This window comes from Xenopus tropicalis, chromosome 5, assembly GCF_000004195.4.
Source record: "Xenopus tropicalis strain Nigerian chromosome 5, UCB_Xtro_10.0, whole genome shotgun sequence".
Lineage (NCBI taxonomy): Eukaryota > Metazoa > Chordata > Amphibia > Anura > Pipidae > Xenopus > Xenopus tropicalis.
This window is the reverse complement of record NC_030681.2, coordinates 18,147,538-18,171,693: the sequence shown is the minus strand read 5'-3', so window position 1 is coordinate 18,171,693 and position 24,156 is coordinate 18,147,538. Positions and strand designations below refer to the sequence as shown.

Genomic DNA, 24,156 nt, shown 5'->3' with positions numbered 1-24,156 from the left:
CTCCGAATTACGGAATGCCCGTCTCCCATAGACTCCAATTTAATCAAATAATTCAGAATTTTAAAACGGATTTCCTTTTTCTCCGTAGTAATAAAACAATACCTTGTAATTGATCCCAACTAAGATATAAATAATCCTTATTGGATGCAAAACAATCCTATTCGGTTTAATTAATGTTTTATTGATTCTTTAGTAGGCTTAAGGTATGGAGATCCAAATTACAGAAAGACCCCTTATCCGGAATACCCTTGGTCCTGAGCATTCTGGATAACGGGTCCTATACCTGTACTGCATAAATAAATAAATTCTTTAGTATCACCTAAGCTGCCATTGGCTAAGGCTGGCTGGACAAAAACTTCCTTATCATATCTCATAACCACCCATTGTGTTATATCTTAGAAGAAATATCTAGAAGTTAAGGTGGCCACACACGTGGCGATTTGCGATCTTCGTCAGACCTGCCACTAACCTTCAGGGCTGAAACGGCAGATAAGGAGGTAGAAACAATAGGATTTCTACCTCCTTCTGCCGATTCAGCCCTGACGGCAGATTTTGCTCAGGCACCTTCTATGGCGCCCGAACAAAATCTTTTGACCTGGCCGATCGGCAAGTCGACCGATATCAGCAGCCTCCTGCAATACCGGTCGACTTGCCGACTTGCCATACACGCACCGAATATCATAAGAAATTAGGTTTTGTGCGATATTATCGGTGCGTGTATGGCCAGCTTTAGAGAACTACTCATAAGTGCAGGCTCATACAATTTGGGACATTACCATGCAGAATGTTAACATTATTCTTTACTACAGGCAAATGAACTCATAACTATAGAGACAGATAACATAAAACTATGGGGCTCATTGATCAGCTCTCTGTAATATTAGAAATCTTATGGTCTTGGTAAAAAATTTATTGTATGTATATTTTTATTTATATAGCGCTACTGTATGCAGCACTGTACAGCAGAACTATAAATTGATATAAGAAACTGGATGTTATTATATAAGATTGTAAGCTCTATGGGACAGGGACCTCCTTCCTTCTGTGGCTCAGATCACATGGCAATTGAGCTCTGTGTATTAATATTTATACTGAATCGTATTTATTATAATATGTGCCCTCTGTGTAAAATGTTGTACATTGTAAGATTGTATAGCGTTCTGTATCCTTGTAGTGCCTAATAAATAAAGTTATACATATACACATTACAATAATAGATACAGATAAGTACAAGGTACAGTAATAAATACAAATAAATACAGTACTGATGCATGGAAGACTGCCCAGAGCTAAGTGTCCAACAGACAAAAGGATGGAGGCCTTTGCCCCACAGAGCTTAAATTATACATACGTACATTTTACAGGTATGGGATCTGTTATTCAGAAAGCTCGGGACCTGAGTTCTTCCAGATAAGGGATCTTTCTGTAATTTGGATCTACATGTCTTAAGTCTGCTAAAAAATCATTTAAACATTAAATACACCCAATAGGATTATTTTGCATCCAGTAAGGATTAATTATATCTTAGTTGGGATCAAGTACAGGTACTGTTTTATTATTACAGAGAAAAGGGAATCATTTAACCATTAAATAAACCCAATAGGGCTGTTCTGCCCCCAATAAGGGGTAATTATATCTTAGTTGGGATCAAGTACAGGTACTGTTTTATTATTACAGAGAAAAGGGAATCATTTAACCATGAAATAAACCCAATAGGGCTGTTCTGCCCCCAATAAGGGGTAATTATATCTTAGTTGGGATCAAGTACAGGTACTTTTTTATTATTACAGAGAAAAGGGAAACATTTAACCATTAAATAAACCCAATAGGGCTGTTCTGCCCCCAATAAGGGGTAATTATATCTTAGTTGGGATCAAGTACAGGTACTGTTTTATTATTTCAGAGAAAAGGGAAATAATTTCTAAAAATAAGACCCCATTTAAAAAAATGTAAATCAGAACTTTCTGGATAACGGGTCCTATACCTGTACTAGTGTTGTGCGGGCCAGCCTGCAACCCACTGGACCTGCGTTTAGGACCGACATCTGCACATCAAAAGCTCATTTAAGTCCCGAGCAGGGAGAAAGACAGAGGGCCTGAATCCTCACCTGACTTAAATGAGCCCCACTTCGGTGGCGTCTATTTATAGGCACGTTCCCTCCTTGCCACACCCCCTCTGTAACATCATAGGCCGGGCAGGTAGGGCTTGGGCCTATAAATAGAAGGGGAGTCACAGGCCGGTTCAGGAGCAGGTTAGGGGGGTGCGGGTCAACAATTTGCTGTACAACGTACGTACATACATTGAATTTTTTCCCATGATTCCTCCTGCAAAAAAGATATTTTATGTTTTTTTTTTATTTTTGAAACTGTGTCTAGCCTTGGCTTAATCCCATGTGTGCCAGTAATAATGTCAGTCAGTGAGTGTGTGTTATTGCATTGTACACTGCTGTGAAACATGTTGGTCACTTTGTAAATGACAGGAATAAGTAATAATGTGCCTGTTGGGTTTGTGTTCCTTCCATTCGCAGGATGACGGGTAGAGAATTCTTCTCTCGTTTCCCAGCCCTCTATCCATTTCTCCTGGAACAGCTGGAAGTTGTTGCCGACACGGTTGACAGGTGAGGGACTCTTCATGGCGCAGCCTGGAATGTCTGGGGGAGTAAGGGCATTAAATAAATGTTCTCTCTGCCTTGAACAACAAAAACAATAGTTTCCTTTGGTGTGAGCCATTCCCAATCCTGACATTTATTGGTGCAGAGTAACAAAGGGCTAGGGCAGGGCTGTATTTTAAAAATAATCACTGACATTAGACAAGACTTTTGGCCAAGATTATTATAAAGAAATCGGTGGCCCCAATGCATAAGAGCTGTTACTGCTCTGGTTGTAAGTAATAAGACTTAAGGGATAACAGGTATACAAGGGCAAGATGGAGAAAGAAAGGATGATTAAATATTTATATCAGTGTTGCCCCTTCTGTGGCCCTTTAGATGTTTATAAGGTACACTTCTTATTAGCCACCAACAGCGGGGGGTGTGCATAGAGTTGAAAGGCAAGTTGCATGCATATTCACCCCTCTTCTCCCAAATACCCTCAAGTTTTATAAAATTGCTTCACTGAGCCTTGGTTCCAAGTTTACCCTAACATGCAATCCCTTCAGAATGGTAAAGGCAAAAGGCAGCACAACTGTGAAGGTAGGTGTGTGCTTGGAGTTGTAGTACCACAAAAGCTGAAGGGCCATAGTTTGTCCATTACTGACTTACTGTATTTCTGTTGCCCCTCCATGTTCCTAGCTACATCTGCCTTTCTGAGGAAACCATTGCAAAAAGCCAACATTGTCTCGCAACCCCCACACTAAAGTTCTGCCCCTGTTTCTAATATCAATCAAAACATTTTCCACTCCTCATTAACAAAATGCTTTATGCATCTTGAACCCCTGGAATTTGGAGAACTTCAAAACAACAAGATTGTTTTACTTTGTTTCCATTAATCCTTTGTCATAGAGGATCCTTTGACTAGAAATGGTGGTCCCATAGAGCCCCCATCATGAAAATGTTTTATAAATTCTGTGCATTCCATTCAGTGGCAGAGTGCAGATTTCTGTGCCTCTCAACTACCTGGTAATGAAAGCATTCAAAGGACAAGTAAAGCTCTTGGAAAAATGTTTCAGTATTCTTATAATGCTAAGGACCTAGGGTTTTTCAGATAAGGGATCTTTCCGTAATTTGGATCTTCATACCTTAAGTCTGCAAAAACAAATATTTAAACATTAAATAAACCCAGTGGTATTGATTAGCCTCTAATAAGGATTAATTATATCTTAGTTGGGATCAAGTACAGGTACTGTTTTATTATTACAGAGAAAAGGGAATCATTTAACCATTAAATAAACCCAATAGGGCTGTTCTGCCCCCAATAAGGGGTAATTATATCTTAGTTGGGATCAAGTACAGGTACTGTTTTATTATTACAGAGAAAAGGGAATCATTTAACCATGAAATAAACCCAATAGGGCTGTTCTGCCCCCAATAAGGGGTAATTATATCTTAGTTGGGATCAAGTACAGGTACTGTTTTATTATTACAGAGAAAAGGGAATCATTTAACCATGAAATAAACCCAATAGGGCTGTTCTGCCCCCAATAAGGGGTAATTATATCTTAGTTGGGATCAAGTACAGGTACTGTTTTATTATTACAGAGAAAAGGGAATCATTTATCCATGAAATAAACCCAATAGGGCTGTTCTGCCCCAATAAGGGGTAATTATATCTTAGTTGGGATCAAGTACAACGCACTGCAAAAGGAAATCATTTTTTAGAATGTTAATTATTTGAATAATAGAGTCTATGAGACATGGCCTTCCTGTAATGTGGATAATGGGTTTCTGGATAGCAGATCCTATACTGTACATAGGGTTCTTGTTTCACTCTCTAAATACTGCCATAGAGACATGTCTCACCAACACCATTTAGTATATTTTATATATAATTGTTCTTGAAGTAGACACTGGGTGTTAGGTGCACTAATGGGCTTAGGAGACCCAGGCAGATGCTGGGGAAAGGCACTGTGGGTAAAATTAGTTCAGTTCCACCTTAAGGGGGGGGGGGGGTGGTTTACATTAACTTGTTTGATTGTTATAGAATGCCCTATTCCTAGCAACTTTGCAGTTGGTTTTCATTATTTATTTTTTTTTATAGTTTTTGAATTATTTGCCTTTCTCTTCTGTCTCTTTCCAACTTTCAAATGGGGGTCCATGACCCCGGCTGCCAAAAACTATTGCTCTGTAAGGCAACATTTCTATTATTGTTTGTTTTTATTACTTATCTTTCTGTGCAGGCCCTCTACTATTCATGTTCCCCTCTCTACTATTCATATTCCCATCTCTCTTTAAACCACTGCCTGGTTACTAGGGTAAAAAAAAAAGACCCTAGCAACCAGATAGCTGCTAAAATACCAAATGGAGAGCTGCTGAACAAAAAGCTAAATGAAAAAAAACTGAAAAACCATAAAACAAAATAAAATGAAGACTAATTGTCTCTGAATATCAATGTCTACAACATATTAAAAGTTAATTTAAAGGTGAACTACCCCTTTTAAAAAAAATGTAATATGTTGCACAATTGACAATTATATCTAGTTTGTTCTGTTCCAGCTACCATAGTTATAGGGTTACTTTTTCAGTTGCCATTGGACTTGGCTATGCATTAGCTTTGTTCTTGAAATGCAGCAACTGGTGTACTATTAAAAGCCACAGATTGCACGTTGCAGGTCATTTGCCGGTGTGCAGATATCACTGACCATTTGCCCTGTCTAGCTCCTCCTATACAATGAGAAACCAAAGGACTCGCTGCACCCTTGCAGCTCAGCACTTAGTGACTGTGGGAAGCTACAGGGGGCTGTAATACAGCAGGACGGATAGAGGCTTTTTAAAGGGACGGTAGAACAGTATGTAATGTGTAAAAGGAGAGAGTAGACTTGAATTAACTTTTAGTATGTTATAGAATGACCTATTCTAAGCAACTTTTTAATTGGTCTTCATTATTTATTTGTTATAGTTTTTAAATTATTTGCTTTCTTGTAACTCTTTGCAGTTTTTAAATGGGGGTCACTGACCCCATCAGCCAAAAACTATTGCTCTGTGAAGCAACAGTTTTATTGTTACTTTTTGTGACTTTCTTTTCTATTCTTTGCCGAAACTCCAAACTGGGGAGCTGCTGAACTGAAAATGAAATAACTAAAAAACAACAAATAATAAAAAATGAAGACCAATTGCAAAATTGTCTCAGAATATTACTCTCTACATCATACTAAAATTTTGTAAGGGAGATCTACACAACACTAATTAAAAGGGCATAATATATATAAAAGGGAAACATTGGCATGATGCATTTAAACACACTATTGGGGGGCTGGGGGATGCATGCTGCTGTATCCCATATAATATCTAAATTATCTCCTTGGCTTTGTTCTAATAGGCATAAAGGGTCTGCAAAAAAAGATATATATATATATATATATATATATATATATAATTCCCAAAAAGGTATAAAGAATGAGGCTGCAGTGTCAGAGGCCACTTCTGTTATCCTTATATAATAACATTATCGGTGCATTATATTTTATATGCAGCTTCAAAGGGACACAAGTGAGGTCACTAAGCACCATATGTAAGGATATATTGTACAGGTTTATGGCTCTAGGCAGCAAAAATCATTTTATAAAGGAAAGGTTATCATCCTGTAGGTGTGCAGAGATCTGTAACTGACACTTGACCCTGTTTATTAGTACTTTGAACACTAAATCAGAGTCGGACTGGGGTACCTGAAGCTCCCAGAGAACCTGACCTCCTGTCCCCCCACCCCCCACAGGGCCCACCAGGATTTTTCCTGGTATTCCTTGTGGGCCAGTCTGACCCTGCTATAACTCTTTTGTTATCTGCTGTGCAGTTTGCTGTTGTTTGGTTGACAAAGAAATGAAATACTATTTTTTTTTGTGCTTGTTCTGTGATGGCAGTGGCTATTTAAATTGAGTTATTTCCCCCCCAGTTAAGAGTTTCTGGTTTATATAATACACAATAGCCAGTAATAACCTATAAATATATCCTTATTAATGGTGCTTAATGATGTAATTCAGTTAAAGAGCACATATACTGCCCCATGTAATGTAATGTAAAGTTGCTCTTCTGAGCAGTTTACATGTTTTTTTTTTTTCTTTTAGAGTTCATACTGTTTGTAGTTGTTTACTGCTGATTTTATACATGTGTTATAGAATGGTTCTCTGCTGTTGAAGTTGGGGGTTTGACAGAATGGCAAATTCTTTATTTACTGATGCAGGAAGCATCTCCAGAAGCCTCTCTGCTCCTCAGTTCTATCATTTATTACATTAAGCAATAGAACTGAGCAGAGAGGAGCATCTGGATATGAAACTTTTGCCATTGTATCCGGCTCGCGCCCAGACAGTAATGCAGAGTGTTGGGGGTTGCACTTTCATATTATCATTGAATAACAGTAAAGAATGCCAATTGCAAAAGAGGAAGGTACAAAGCTAGGGCAATTTTACATGAAGCTGTGTGAGTGGGTATAGGTCCCCTTTTAAAACAGTGCTTTACTTGTGCAGTGGCTCCCCCCTCCCCACTTAAAAATACAAGGATATTTGAAGTGGCCTTGGAGAGCAATAACCTTTTAGTCATGTATCATTTACAGTAGAGGGTATATTATTTCTAATATAATGTTATCTTCCATACGATGGAATAGCTTGAATTTCCTAGAAACATATATATTCAGTTCACATTCATTCCCAGAGAGCTGCAGACTAGGCTCAATAATCTTTTTTTTTTTTTTTTTGCAGTCCTACAGGAGAATCCAAACTTCATCCCAGCCTGTTCCTTTTGCTGCTGATCCTGAGTAAACTCTACCCATCACCAATGGATGGCACCTACTCCGCCCTCAGCATGGCCCCCTTTATCCCCTTCATCATCAGGTAACATTAATACTGTGCGTGTTGTGTAGGCCCAGGTCTCAGTCAGCTCATTAGCTTGCTCATTAAGTAGTCTGATAGAATCCATATGTTCATGGCTCTCTGAGGAATGTGGATGTTTCTATAAATTAAATGTTCTGTTGCCGGTACATGCTGAACTTAACTCACAGAGAGGAATAATTAGGCATTCAAATGCCTAATTTATCAAAAATCTGTTAAAAAAAAAAAAAAAAAAAGGCAGTGGGGGTGGTGTTATCATCTATAGAGCTTGTTTTTTCAACCTCTCTCTCTCCGTGTTACACACAAATTATATTCTAGAGCTGTGAAGATAAGGTTTTACATGAAATCAGCAATATATCCTAAAACAGTGGTTGCCAAAGTGTGAAGCTGTGGTGAAGCAGGGGTGGTGGGGGGGGTACTCAGCCTAAAGGTCTGTAGTGGTTAAAAGTCAGCAGAAGGGTCATTTGCTCTTCTAGATATGTCTGAAAATGCAACGTAAAGGAACAGTAGCACCAAAAAATGAAAGTGTATAAAAGTAACTAAAATATAATGTGCTGCTGCCCTGCACTGGTAAAAGTTGTGTGTTTACTTCAGAAAGTCTACTATAATTTATATAAATAAGCTGCTATGTAGCCATGGAGGCAGCCATTCAAAGGAGAAAAGGCACAGGCACATAGCAGATAACAGATAAAACAATATTGTATTCTACAGAGCTTATCTGTTATCTGCTATGTAACCTGTACCTTTTCTCCTTTTTTCCAGCTTGAATTGCTGCCCCCATGGCTACACAGCAGCTTATTATATAAATTATAGTAGTGTTACTGTAGCAAACACACCAGTTTTACCAGTGCAGGGCAACAGTGCATTATATTTTTATTACTTTAAAGCTCTTTCATTTTTTGGTGTTACTGTTCCTTTAAAGGTCAATTTGGGTGAGATTTGGGGTAAAGATGTATTTGCTGTCAGAGATTTTCTTGAAACTAGGAACGAATGACCCACAAATTACCTGTAAATACGGTGCAGCACTCCGAAATGGTGAAAAAGGTGAATTTTATTTGTGCCAAAGAGTCTTCAATTGCCCCTGGCAGTGGGGAGGAGCCTGCACCCGATGCTACATAAAGCGCGTTGTAGTGAAAGCAACGTTCCTTGAATTTAGCAATGAATGACTAATACACACATATTTTCTTGTACTTATTTCAAAAACTACAGGGGGCCCTGACCAAAGGTTGGACCTTTCAAGATTCAGCTCCTCTTCCCTTAATCATTTGCTGGTGCACCATGAACTGGTCTGCCTGGCACATCAGCAGATAATTATTGTTTTATTGGAACTTCTTTTCCCTGTTGGAAATAACTCTCGTCAAGGTGCCGCAGACTTAAGGTGGCCAAACACTGTAAGATCAGCTTGCTTGGCGAGGTCGCCAATTGAGCGGATCTTCTCCTGATATACCCACCTATGTGTGGCCCTAGGGCTTAGCACAACAGAGACCTTTCCGCACACCCTAGCTCTCCAAAATAACTAAATGCCCGGTGCACAATGCTGGAGGGATCGGCACCCTCCCGAATCCAATATAACAAAAAAGGCAAATGGCACTCAGGGCTACAAGCAAGGGAACAAACCTTTTTAAATTTTTATTGCGGAGGTGCAACGTTTCGGGGCGAGATGCTTGATAAAGGGGTTATCTTGCCCCGAAACGTTGCACCTCCACAATAAAAATTTAAAGGGTTTGTTCCCTTGCTTGCAGCCCTGAGTGCCATTTGCCTTTTTTTGTTATATTGGCCCTAGGGCTTACCAATCGAATTAAAGTGGAGGGCATAGGCAATGTCAATTCGGAGATGGCATCAACGAGAAGATGTGGTCCCCGATATAAAAAATCAAACCTGGCCTGAAATTGGGCAGATCTTGATCGAGCAAGCCTGTCGTTAGTGCCCAAACACGGGAGAATAAGCTGCCGAATCGGTCTGAAGGACAGATATCAGCAGCTATAAACGGCACATGTATGGCCACCTTTAGAGAAGGAGCAGCTGGATACGCAATCTTAAATTATTATTTGGAGACTTAAGGAGGAGGGTGCATATGTACCTTAGTGAATTCATTGGTCTTGCAGACTGACTCCTACATGCCAGCAGTGTAACAATAGGGAAACCTGTATGTTAGGAGGGGTAGAAAGGTAGGAACCAACAATCCACTCCCACGTGCACTTGCTGGCAATTTGTGTTCAGGGTGGTGGGATGGTGGCCTAGTTTAGGTTAAGATATAACCTTTGAGCACAATCAAGTTGGCCATGCCAGGAAAAAACATATATAGTTTGACAGAGTTCACTAATTAACCATTTAATTACGGAACATCCACTATGCTCTGCCTGCAACTATAAAATATTGTATGATCCATTGTTAGAAAACTGCTGCTATTGTAGAGTGGAGCTGATACAACCCCGTACTCTGCCTGCCCATTCGGGCTTGTTAGCTCCCTGCAGCGACTGCTGACTTCTACAGTGACCTGCAGTTCTAAGGCACGGATCAACCACTGAGCCACAAAGCTCTAGAATGTTCCAAGTATGTACAGTGGAGGAAATAATTATTTGACCCCTCACTGATTTTGTAAGTTTGTCCAATGACAAAGAAATGAAAAGTCTCAGAACAGTATCATTTCAATGGTAGGTTTATTTTAACAGTGGCAGATAGCACATCAAAAGGAAAATCGAAAAAATAACTTTAAATAAAAGATAGCAACTGATTTGCATTTCATTGAGTGAAATAAGTTTTTGAACCCTCTAACAAAAAAAGACTTAATACTTAGTGGAAAAACCCTTGTTTGCAAGCACAGAGGTCAAACGTTTCTTGTAATTGATGACCAAGTTTGCGCACATTTTAGGAGGAATGTTGGTCCACTCCTCTTTGCAGATCATCTCTAAATCCCTAAGGTTTCGAGGCTGTCTCTGTGCAACTCTGAGCTTGAGCTCCCTCCATAGGTTTTCTATTGGATTAAGGTCCGGAGACTGACTAGGCCACTCCATGACCTTAATGTGCTTCTTCTTGAGCCACTCCTTTGTTGCCTTTGCTGTATGTTTTGGGTCATTGTCGTGCTGGAACACCCATCCACGACCCATTTTCAGTTTCCTGGCAGAGGGAAGGAGGTTGTCGTTCAGGATTTCACGATACATGGCTCCGTCCATTTTCCCGTTAATGCGAATAAGTTGTCCTGTGCCCTTAGCAGAAAAACACCCCCAAAGCAAAATGTTTCCACCTCCATGCTTGACGGTGGGGACGGTGTTTTGGGGGTCATAGGCAGCATTTTTCTTCCTCCAAACACAGCGAGTTGAGTTAATGCCAAAGAGCTCTATTTTGGTCTCATCAGACCCCAGCACCTTCTCCCAGTCACTCACAGAATCATTCAGGTGTTCAATGGCAAACTTCAGACGGGCCTGCACATGTGTCTTCTTGAGCAGGGGGACCTTGCGAGCCCTGCAGGATTTTAATCCATTGCGGTGTAATGTGTTTCCAATGGTTTTCTTGGTGACTGTGGTCCCTGCTAATTTGAGGTCATTAACTAACTCCTCCCGTGTAGTTCTAGGATGCTTTTTCACCTTTCTCAGAATCATTGACACCCCACGAGGTGAGATCTTGCGTGGAGCCCCAGAGCGAGGTCGATTGATGGTCATTTTGTGCTCCTTCCATTTTCGAACAATCGCACCAACAGTTGTCACCTTCTCTCCCAGCTTCTTGCTAATGGTATTGTAGCCCATTCCAGCCTTGTGCAGGTCTACAATTTTGTCTCTGACATCCTTGGACAGCTCTTTGGTCTTTCCCATGTTGGAGAGTTTGGAGTCTGCTTGATTGATTGATTCTGTGGACAGGTGTCTTTTATACAGGTGACTAGTTAAGACAGGTGTCCTTAATGAGGTTGACTAATTGAGTAGAAGTGTCTAACCACTCTGTGGGAGCCAGAACTCTTAATGGTTGGTAGGGGTTCAAAAACTTATTTCACTCAATGAAATGCAAATCAGTTGCTATCTTTTATTTAAAGTTATTTTTTCGATTTTCCTTTTGATGTGCTATCTGCCACTGTTAAAATAAACCTACCATTGAAATTATACTGTTCTGAGACTTTTCATTTCTTTGTCATTGGACAAACTTACAAAATCAGTGAGGGGTCAAATAATTATTTCCTCCACTGTATCTGTCACTATTTCATCATCAGACTATTAGATCAGCAGAATAACTGCTTATTTTTCACTTAAGGCTGACCTATACACCTATACTGTAACTGCATTTCACCCCGCCGGGAAGGTTATATAATTATTCAGGGCAGGTTTTGTTTATGTTAATCAATGGCAATTATGCTTTTTCCCAGCCAATGTCACCTGGCAGGTCAGGTCAAAACATGAAAGTAACACCTGCAGAACTGTCTGTAGTTACGTTGATAGATAATTAACTAATAGCCATAGGCTTTATCTCCCCATACTGGTGACTCACGCTCCCAAGGTTAAACTATCATCCAACTTCACTGTCATCCATGAGGGCTAAGCCTGTGCCGGCCCTGAGGTTTATTACACCCAAGCCTATAGTCTGATCCCTCTCTGCAGTCTGTGCCCTTCCATTAGGCCAGCCGTCCTTCTGCTGATCTTTTAGAAATTTGCGGAACCTGTTTTTTTAAACCTGTAATGAAAAGCTTTTCAGTTTGCCTATAGACCTGTCTGCTTTCTTCTGGAACAGGGGGTCTGAAATCCCTTTAAAGGGGTTGTTCACCTGTAAGTAGCAAGTAAACATTGATATTCTGAGACAATTTGAAATTGGTCTTTTTTTTTAATTTTGTATGGTTTTTTTTTTTCAGTTATTTAGTTTTTTTGTTCAGCAGCTCTCTAGTCAGGAAATGGTTTGGACAAGCGATGGGAATATGAATAGAGGAGGGCCTGCATAGCAAGACAAGGAAAAACAAGTAACAATAACATTGTAGCCTCACAAAACAGTATTTGGCTGCCGGGGTCAGTGACCCCCATTTGAAAACTGGAAAGAGGCAGAAAAAAGGCAAATAATTCAAAAATATTTGAATATATTTCTATAATTATAGAATAGGGCATTCTATTACATACTAACAGTTAACTCAGAGGTGGAATTATTATTATTAACATTTATTTATAAAGCGCCAACATATTCCGCAGCGCTGTACAATAAGTGGGTTTCATACATTGGACATACAGAGTAACATATAAAGCAATCAGTAACCGATACAAGAGGTGAAGAGAGCCCTGCCCAAAAGAGCTTACAATCTACAAGGAGAAAGGGTTGAGACACAAGGTATTGGTCCCCACCATTAATTCATTAATTTCTAGGGCAATACACCTCCATCCTTAAGGGCACTTGTAAGTCAGGGGCTTATCGCTTTGTAATGCTACTGCATTTTCCAGCAGTTATTGACTGACCCATGAATGCACCCATGGGTGTAGATGACTTCCTTGGAAATAAATGGGAGGTTTCCGTGCATTTGGATGTCTGCTTGCCATGCTCATAATTGCTCTGTTGACAAAACACTGTGAATTGCCCTGGAGCAGCCCTCATTCTACTGCCCTGTGCAAAACTGTATCTATTATAACAAAGGTGCTGGCATTAATACATGGGGCTCTCTAATTGCACCAAAATGCTGGTTTATTCCACATAACTGATTAGGGATCAAGTTGTGAACCCAAGAGAGCCTTGAGTAGGAGGTGTTACAGTTACATTCCTATAGGAAGGGCAGACCCATGACAGTGGGGGCCTTTAGACAGAGGGCTCCTAGCAAGGACCACTCACCCTGTGTACATTCCCTACTAGCTAAGTTCTCTCTCTCTCCTGGCCATGTGGTGCAACAGAGAAGTGGATGGCACTAGTAACTTGCGCAACCGCGGCAGCGCTCTCATCCGTCTCGTTAAAACAAAGTACTTATTAAAAATAACATTCTCGTTAAAGAAAAAAAGAAAACATTTTTCCAGGCCCCTTTTCATTGGGCTGAAACAAGAAGCCTTTGCAGGAGAGAATGCGTGTTTATGTAAACCATTAACCTCCAGCTCTCGTTGGTTTGTTCAGAGCAGCCGAGCGCTCGGTTTGTTTGGAATAGAAATGGAAGTATTTTGTTTTTCACTACCCCTTAATGTGCTTTTGCTGGAAGGTTTATTGGGCTCAGCGCAGCAGCCGGAGCTGGAGTGGAATTTTCCATCGAAACCTCTGCAACGTTAAGCTTGGCCTGTGCATGATGCAATCCCAGTGATACGGGGGCCCAAACTGTTCCACCTTGCTGAATGGGGCCACATCTAGAGCCATGCTTACTTATCGGGACTTTGGTTTCATTCACTATTTTCAATACTATAATCATTTTAGTACTTTTAACCTAGACCATAACATATATTTTTTATTATATTTGGCCATTAGGTGGCATTTTCAGAGAATATCACGAGAAAAAAAACAGACACTTTTTCCTAAATGAGCGCAGGCGCCCTATTGATGCAGAGCAACCCTGGAGCTACCGCCGCCACCCCTAGACCAGACCATAATCTCAGCATCCTGTATTATTATTTTTTAGCTTTTTAACTATTTCATTTTCAGTTCAGGAGCTCTCCAGTCTGGAGTTTCAGCAGTTGTTCGGTTGCTAGAGTCTAAATTACCTTAGCAGCCAGGGAGTGGTTTGGATGAGAGACTGGTAAATGAATAAGAGAGGAGTTGAATAGAGAAGAAAGTTACAAAAAGTAACAATAAATAAAATTGGAAACCCTCAGAGAAATAGTTTTCTGGCTGCCAGGGTCAGTGACCCCCATTTGAAAACTTGGAAGAGTTGAAAGATGAAGGTAAATAATTCTAAAACTATAACAAATAAATAATGAAGACCAACTGAACCGGATTGGTCCGGAAATGACCCCTTATGCCTCTATAGACTTCTTATTAAGGCACATGGGGTGTATTGACAAGTGGAATAGCACTCAAATGCCTAAGGGAACGTTTCCTATGGATTGCCCGCCCCTTACCGATCAACATATGCACAACCACTATCTTACACATGCACCGAGAAGGTATTAAAATCAAGTATTACCCCCCCCACACACACACACACACTTGCCCTCATTTCTACTGCCATATAGGCATGTTGGAAAATATTTATGGAAACTCTTTTCCATATGAACACTCAAGGCCCACCCCCCTATAGCTGCTTCCCTAGGCAAGGGCCATCGGGTGCCTATATTGTACATACAGCCCTCGGTAGGCCACCTGTTATCATTAGGAAAAATATTCCCCATATATCTCTGTGGGACAAACTGATAGAGGAGTTTTGATCGCTGCTGTTTTCCACCTGGTCATATCATTGGTTAGAACCCCCATTCTGCCAGGCCTTTTGTCTTAGGGTACACCTAATATGATTGAATGCAATGCACCCTGAGCAGTGGCTTCACACTCCATGTACATCCAGGACAAAATGTCATTTGTTTCAGCAAATAAACACACATGGGGCAACACATGAAGAAGGGTTTTATTACAAACTCATTGGGGCAGCTGTGAAAACCTTGGGCCCACTGGTACCTTAATCACTGACTATATTGCTAGCCAAACTGGGCCAAGAGATGGAACACTTTATAAAAGGAACATCTGCCTAAATTATCTACAGAGACATACAATGACAATATTCTAGCAAACGATGCCAGAGTACTAGGCACACAAGGGGAAGTGAGGGTTTTGTGGCCCTTTAATACTAAAGTGCTGTTGTGGTTTATTGTATTCTAGTTTTTCTGGTTACAGTTCTCTCTGCCAAACAAATGTATAACAGTAATGTTTGCAAACAACGGCAACTGTAATTTCATTATTAAGGTCTGGGTGCTGACAGTGAAATGCCCTTGGGGAATAGGTGAAGAATTACTGCTCAGTGAAAAGCGAGTGTCTGTGTTAGCTGGAAATGTTTGCTAAGCTTCCCAAAAATAGTTTATATGTGAATAATGCAAGAATTATTTGCTAAAGGTGGCCATACATGTTACAATTATGATCTTTCCTGTGACTTCCTCCACTGAGGTTTAGGGCTTAATCATCAGATATGGAGGTAGAAACAATAAGAATTGACGATTCAGCCCTAAACGCAGCTTTTGCTCAGGCGTCTGCAACGGCGCCCAATCAAAATCTTCAGTCCCGTCTGATCAACGAGATGACGGTATCAAAGGCTTTTGCGATATCTGCTGTCTCGTCGAACCACTATACTCGTACCGAATATTGTACAAAACCATTGCTATAATATAGTCCCAAAGCATAGTAGTGCCTAAGTGATTATTGTAGTCATCTGAGTTGTGTAGCGGGGAATTCCTTGCTGAGAAACATTGAATAAACCAGCGCTGTACAAACACCATCAAATTCCACCTTCCCCGGCTCACAAGCAGCATCGTTTGTGGGCACTGGATTTTCGAGATACTATAATTTATTTTTATAGCTTAGGAAAACAATCCTGCGTTGGCAGTGGAACAGACACACGGAAATGTTTATGTTCAGCTGAGCGATCTGGGGGCCTAAAACTTCTGCTCCCAGTCTAAGGGACCTGTGCTTCCAACTAGCCATTGCTGCCCTCAGATTCTGCCCCTAGTTCTGGGGTCACCGTGTCTTATGTGTCATACCGTGGGCAATGCTACCATTTAGCAATGAAAGTTCAATGGGATTGTTTTGCATCCAATAAGGATTATTTATATCTTAGTTGGGATCAATTACAAGGTACTGTTTTATTATTACAGAGAAAAGGGAATCATTTAGCCATTAAATAAACCCAATAGGGCTGTTCTGCCCCAATAAGGGGTAATTATATCTTAGTTGGGATCAAGTACAGGTACTGTTTTATTATTACAGAGAAAAGGGAATCATTTAACCATTAAATAAACCCAATAGGGCTGTTCTGCCCCCAATAAGGGGTAATTATATCTTAGTTGGGATCAAGTACAGGTACTGTTTTATTATTACAGAGAAAAGGGAATCATTTAACCATTAAATAAACCCAATAGGACTGTTCTGCCCCCAATAAGGGGTAATTATATCTTAGTTGGGATCAAGTACAGGTACTGTTTTATTATTACAGAGAAAAGGGAATCATTTAACCATTAAATAAACCCAATATGGCTGTTCTGCCCCCAATAAGGGGTAATTATATCTTAGTTGGGATCAAGTACAGGTACTGTTTTATTATTACAGAGAAAAGGGAATAATTTAACCATGAAATAAACCCAATAGGACTGTTCTGCCCCAATAAGGGGTAATTATATCTTAGTTGGTATCAATTACAAGGTGCTGTTTTATTACAGAGAAAAAAGAAATCCATTTTAAAATTCAGAATAATTTGATTAAAATGGAGTCTATGGGGGACAGGCTTCCGTAATGTAACGGGTTTCCGGATAAGGGATCCCATACATGAATATGGAATATGCCAAAGCTGCTCAGTGGACAATATCCAATCAATCAGCCACTGGTTCTTGTGGATATTCAGGTTTCACTAATATGACTGAATGAACGGAATCATCTTGTTTCCATTGGCTCAATGACCTCATACACATGCCAATGGGAATCATTAGTAAGGCTTTTATTCCGTTCTGGCCAATCAAAACCGTGATCAATTTAGTTAAAGTTGTTTGGCCAAATTGATCTTTGAGTCGGGGGGAATAATTGTCCCTCAATAGAACAGCCCTATCAGACAACATCGGTCTTTATTGTCACACAAGTCATTGTTCCTGCCCTGACACTTAAAGGGGACCTGTCACCCTAAGAAATTATTCCAAATCCTTTTCTATCATGTTAGTTGAGCAAAATAAACTTTTACTTTTTCTATATAAATTATTTCATTTTTATTCCCCTTCAGTCTTCAAATTTACAGTCACAGCAAGCAGGCAGCCGCCATTTTGTGAACACTGTTATTAAGGCAAGCTTTGTATCACCCCAAAATCTTATGCATTTGCCATCTAGGTGATAACTAGGAAGTGCTGAATATAAAGTTAAAGTGATTGTAAGTAAAAATCTAAGCTATCAATCATATATTGCCTGCCCCGCCTCTATGCCTCTGGCATAGAGGCGGGGCAGGCAATATATGATTGACAGCTTAGATTTTTAAATTCATTGATAGCAGGTATAGATGATTTCATTAAAAAAAGAATTTGGGTTTCAGGTTTAATTTGTAAAGACCTTTTATTATACAGCTTTTTAACAGGTCCCCTTTAATACAGATGCCCCCGATTGGCTAATACAGTTGTTACTAATTGGATAGTCTGGTGTTACTGCTTGCCTTCGCCAGTGTTACTTCCCCTGGATATCGGGTCCCATCATACTTTCTGCTACATTGTGAGAGCCCGTAATGAGATGGTGTGTGTAGTACATATGGAAATAGAATTGTTATGTAGTGTAATTATTAATCAGTAGCAGCACCAGAAGGAATTCTGGTTTAGCAGTGCAAAGCTTTAATGGGTGATTCAGGCCTGTGGTGCCTAATGTGGGTGGTCTGCCGAACAGAAACCAACCCTGCCAAGGAAATATAACATTTCCTTATTACTAGAAGTGCTCAGCCATTATAGCTTTATGTATAATATTCTTAAGCTTTTCTTTGTTCTGTACAGTTATTCTTTGGTTTGTTCTGTGGCACGGATTTGACTACATAAAAAAAGAGTTGCTGGCGATCTGTGGGGATCTGCAGGCTTATTATATTCTTTTTGAGGGTGTAGCCAACCAGGGGCATATAAATGTAAACCTTATAAAGGGAAGGTATGTTTCTCCTACAATGCTCTAGGATGCAGAGCAAATGTGGAGAATGGCAGGGGCTGTGTTCACTGAGGGGGGAAAAGCCTTGGAATTGAGCCTTTATCTGTTGAAAAGGGAAAGAGCTGTGAGATCTCTGTTAAGGGACCAGGAGGTGAGTGAGTGCAGCTGAGGAAAACCAAAAGAATGCTAGTTAAATTTTGCATGTATGTACCGTATATACTCGAGTATAACCCGATCCGAATATAAGCCGAGGTACCTAATTTTACCTAAGAAAGCTGGAAAAACTTATTGACTCGAGTATAAGCCTAGGGTGGGAAACTATATGGTATCAACAATGATACCTTAAGAGTGCTACCCCCTTAGCTCAATCAGCAACCAAGGTTGACTTTTTCAGCACATTTTGGGTGCTGAAAAACTAGGCTTATACTCGAGTATATACAGTATATCTTTATTTATAAAGTGCTACATATTTACGCAGCGCTGTACAGTAGAATACATTAATACAAACGGGGTTATTAAGATAATAATAGATAAATACAAAGTATAACAATAAATACAAATAAATACAAGATACAGCTGCAATAAGTTAAGAGTCAAAGACACAAGAGGATGGAGGTCCCTGCTCCGTAGAGCTTACAATTTATATGAGTGTAACTTATATTAATTTGCCTTAAAAAATGTACTGTATATTCAGGCTGCCAGTGGTCCAGTCTCTTTTGGTTTCAAGAGCATGAATTTTTGTTGCATGCGCTTTACAAAACTGAAAACTTGCTGCAAATAAAACACAGCAAATCCCTGCTTGAAGTTGCACTAGGGATATTACCCCTTCTGCCATTGGGGTGAATTTCCACTTATAATATATATTAAAAAAGAGCCATAACAAACCTGTAAAAAAAATTTATTATAAAGGAAGCTTAGCAATGGCAAGTGATCTATATTGTTTTGTTTTTATTATTTCTATCACATTCCTCCATTTTGCTGTGTCCTATTGCTTGTTTTGGGCCATTTATATATCTTTGGACCAAGAGCTATGGAAGACGTAGGCCTTTCTGTAAACAAGTTATAATTACATGCATATTTGTTTAGATGCATAGGTCTGAGAGAGGTCTGAGAGTTTATATAGTGATGAAGTCCCCCTGTTTGTGAAGTGTTTGGCATATTATGCAGCTGGCTGCCCTAATCCATTCTAATGGTCTGGATACGTAACACATCTATACCTTCCTGATTTGTGGTCTCCAAAAAAGTGTGCAGCCTACCATAAAGTAGGCCTTGTTTTATGTGGGTTGGGTGTGGCTTTGTTTGACTGAGCTTAGCCAAAATAGGTCGAGGCCAAGTCCTAAACTGCCCCAATATCCAGTTGGAATGCATGGAGGAGTACGATTCTAGGGCTAACAGAATGCCGTTGGAAGGCGATACAATGTTTTCTCAGGTTACTGATTTTATTTCTACATATTTATAAAATGAAGACAGTAATTTTTATATATTAGGTGTATTTTCCTGTTAACCTAGGCCTTAGCCATCCCAGCGTTCTGCTCTGACACATACTTGGCCAAACTCCCCAGCCTTTCCTGGTATGTGTGATTAACAAAAGGTGACTAATGGGTCTGCATGTGTCAGTACAATGTTTGTTTATTTCTATGCATGTTTCCATCACTGAGCACCTTATAAATTGTATGCCATGGGCCCTTGGCTCGTACAGGGAATTAAATCTTGCCTGACAATGACAGGGATTAAATATTACACCGTTCGCTCTTTGTGAATCAGTGTCAGCGCCAAAGGGAAATGTCGGCCCTTTCAGAATAAAGCTGTGCCAGCGCGCCAGTTTGAAGTACAGTATTTACCTATATCTCGGCTCTTAATTGTTGCACCATTGTTAGTGTGCAGAAATATTCTGTTATGAAAGTTAATCATTTACTGTACAATGTTTGCTATGTGGGAGAAGTAGTTTAATAGAAGTGTAGGGTTTTGGCGCACAACTTGTTTATCTGAGCTTGTGTCCAAGAGGTGAGTTCCACGTTTTCGAAAAGAAAGAGAATAAAATTGTGTATTTATTTTTTTAATACACGATTGATCATCTTTTTTTTTTTAAATAAAACTCTGATTTGCTGGTCTTTTTTAAATATATATATATATACATGTAGATGCAGCTGGGTCAATGCATGATAAATAACCATTCAAAAGTCACCTCATTTTCCTTTTATTCTGCCCCTGTTGAACTTAACTACACCGTAGAAATATGTATGTATGTGTATATATATATATATATATATATACATACAGTGTATATAAGTTCAACAGGGGCAGCATAAAAGGGATTGAAATGACTTCTCCAAGGGAAATCTATATAAATAATATCACTAACAACTCCATATCTTTTCTCTCCCTTCCTGTGTAACTAACTCATCCAGGTAGTGGTACGCCTGTGGTATTAACATGGGTATCTAACGCCTATTAACATAGGCGTTAGGGTATACTGGTAGCCACCCCTGACTTCAGTGCCAAAACTCTTTGACCCAGCTTTGTTATCTTCCCTTACTGGTGGAGGTACTGGAACATCTGGAGTAAATCCAAACCAACATTTTAGTGTTTTACTATTAACACATAATTATAAAGCTCCAACATATACCACAGCACTGTATAATAGAAGGTTGTATACAATGCATGCAATAGAGGAGGTGAAAAGGGTCCTGCTACATTAGGTCTTACAGTCAAACAAAAACACTCAGGTCTTGAACCCAGAATCTCAGCAATTCAAGGCAGCTCTACCCATATTACCACTATGCTGGAACCAATGAGATATGAAGAGCAGTTTTCAAGGTGTGGGAGAAAAGTGACTTTTTGTGATTTTCATGTAATTCTGGTAATCTTGCATTCATCTCAAGCAGTCTTGTTACTGGCCTTCTTGCTCTGTGTATAGCAGAGCATGGGAAAGAAGGGCAACAGAAAGACCTAACCCTTAATATCTTGAAGGTCTGATCCGATGGGTGGTTGACACCTTGGGAAGAAAAAAAAATTAGATTACTGGTCCTTGGAATGCTCTATCATGAAGCTTGGCTATTGCTAGCACTGTAGACCACCCAGATTTGCCTTCTTAAAATACATTTTGGATGCAGCCTGTATAACACTGAGGCTTCCCTGCTGGGCACTTTATTATATTAGTGACTATATAGATCCAGTACAATATAACATGTATCATACCTGACACATTCATACCCAGCATGTTGTCACCATGACTTGTTTTGAGAAAAGTCACAGCGAGGCAACATGATCTGCTCTGCAGCTCAATTACTGTCATAGAAGATAATTAGTGTCAACACAGAAGGTGCATTGACTAGAGCAACACATCATTAATTACTATAGGTGCCTTATTGCTATGTTTTTCATGTTTATATATTAAAAGTAGCATTTGGAAACCATTAACACTCTTAATGGATGAAGTATATATATTTAATGTGTTGTAGTTGCCTTTTCTTTAAAGAAGAATCCCATGCTGAATTATTAGTTTTATGGTAGAGGCATTACTTATACTGTTCATATTATCTCAGGCCTGATGAATCCTAGCTATGAAGAGCTCCATTGTGGTCCTGTTTGGCTGGCCATACCCCCAGTGACACCAACACACAACCCTTGGCCTGCTATTCTATGCCTCATTCTAGCTTCTTGTAAGATGGGGGAAGCAACAGGACTCGGCTTCTAATATTTGACAAACCCAAAGAGAAAGCATGGATTGTTTTCTCCAACATCCTCAGATAAGAACACAGGACATATCTGGCCAAACCACGCCAGTAGTTGCATATATTTCCATTTTCTGGTAAGCTCTGCTATGACCCGAAATTCAGGTTTGAACCAAGATAATTGGCAGGTGTGCCTTTATTTCCAGTTAACTCAGGTTGACTTTTGCTGCCAAGGGGCTTTCAAGATTCATACTCTAATTATGCTATGAAGAAATGTATTGCATAGAAAACCATAAATAGCCATAAAGATAGGGCTGTGTGTATATGTATAGTATTTTTCACTCCCAGGATTTTTAGTCCGTCCCTCTGCCATGGCCTTATGAACAAATGCCAAAGCGCATCAATATTTGCCAAAAATCCTACTTTAAAAAAGCTCCTGTCTCTCTGTGGAGCTATAAATAAGAGATAATAAAATAGAAATTATTATTACTAAGGAAGGGTTTAATTTGAGTACCTTGATAGTGCAGGTACCCATATATAAGAGTTAGCACTGAGTTTGTCTGGTTACTTTCCTGGGAAGGGGCTTCCGTCTAGTCCAACGTTTCCTAATCTGTTTCTTCTGTTTCCCCAAGTTGGAGAATTATTTCTGCAAACAAGAATTTGGTTTATGTCCTCATTTTAATGACTATTCTCTGTTTCATCAGCTTTTATCGGCCTGTGTATGGCCACCCTTAGCCTGAAAGGCCCTTGGGTTTTCCATACATAAATTCACAGCGCTGTATCCTGAAGAGACCTTTGCAGATTACCGTGAAGGAGCTGTATCAACAGAACCCAATGAATTTTTAGTTTGTTGTAAATCTCACGTATGACACAAAACAGTGCATTAAATGTAATGGAATACTAACATCATATAAAAATCTCATGTTAAACAGATAAAGCGAAGATAAAAACCCCTGGAGTATGTATATTTGTGTTTATATAGAGCGAGAGTGCATGCAGTATTGTTCTGTACAGCAGAACAATACATTGGGTCAATTACATTTAAGATATAATGCAATCCTTACCCAGCAGAGCTTACATTCTTAATGATTGTTGATTGTTCAGCAGTATAGCCACCCAACTTTATTGACCCCAGGCAAGTTTACGCACCAAGGGATTTGGGCTGCTGCCTGTGTGTGTAGTGACCAAGGCTCACCGTACCAACAGTTTGATGAGCCAAGTATTGATGGGCGGGGGGGGGGGGGGGTTCACAGAGGTGGTAATAGTGTTTGTAAGGGAGCAGGCTGGGGGGGTGGTGCTAGGCCAGATGGAATTTCCTTAGGTGGCAAATCTACTTGGCTTGGCCTGGGCTTGAATGTGCTTATACATTAAAGGAGAAGGAAAGGCTAATAATGAGTTAATCTCAAGCTGCAGGCATACCTTCAGTTGTCTCAATAGTGCCCTTAAGTCTCCCCATATTTCTCCCATTCAGATAATCAGAAGCCAAACAGGAAGAAAAAATGCTGAGCTCTATAAAGAAAGTTCCCATAATGCCTCACTCCTGCACCATGAGCAAGATCGGTGTACATGCTCAGTTAGTTAGACTATGAGGAAGCTTCCTACTGATTGGCTCAGATCCACATTCCTAAAGAGGGGGGGTGAGTTCTTAGCATTCTTGAGGGAGGGGGGAGCAGGAGAGAGGAGAGAGCTGCATGTCTCTGGCAGAGGAAAACAGACACAACAAATCTTTTGACAAAGAACTCAGTGCAGCCTTTCTGTGAGTGCTTATGGCTGTAATTACATAGACCTTTCTGATAAAGCTTACTTAGTTTTTACCTTTCCTTCTCCTTTAAATGGACAGCAAGGTGGTGCAGTGGTTGGCTGCATTGTAGCACTGGGGTTCTAGGCTGAAGTTTTTATGTTCTCCTTGTTCCTGTGTGCGTTTCCTCCAAGTACTCTGCCTTCCTCCCACCCTTCAAAACAAATTATTTGGCTCCTGACATTGACCATAGTGTGTGTTGCAGGGAATTTAGATTGCAAGCCACGCTGGAGCAGGGACTAATTTAAATGATGGTGCAGAATATGCTGGCGCTATATAAATAAAAGATTATTATGAAAAACATCCTTGCAGTGTTTTCCTTACAGTTCCCATTGATTTAATTGGGGGTGGGATGTGCCATCACCCTATGAATATGGCTGTGCATGGTTTGTCCTATCTCTTTCTGTAAAAACAATGTAGTGAAAGAGTTACAGGAGCTGAGTAATCCAACACCCACAACTTCAAGGAGGCACCCAATAA

At 39.9% G+C, this 24,156-nt stretch overlaps 1 protein-coding gene across 3 annotated transcripts in view; it reads left to right on the top strand.

Moving 5' to 3' along the window:
* thada (THADA, armadillo repeat containing) overlaps window positions 1-24,156 on the top strand; it is a 283,459-nt gene that overhangs the window by 137,796 nt on the left and 121,507 nt on the right. For 2 of the 3 annotated variants that reach the window (XM_002932394.5, XM_012963890.3), the window contains exons 27-28: window positions 2,528-2,617; window positions 7,345-7,476. In XM_002932394.5, the coding sequence (XP_002932440.2) occupies window positions 2,528-2,617; window positions 7,345-7,476 (222 nt within the window). Of the gene's footprint in view, window positions 1-2,527; window positions 2,618-7,344; window positions 7,477-21,749; window positions 22,165-24,156 lie in introns of those variants that run through there. The other variant, XM_031901873.1, reaches the window with a different exon arrangement.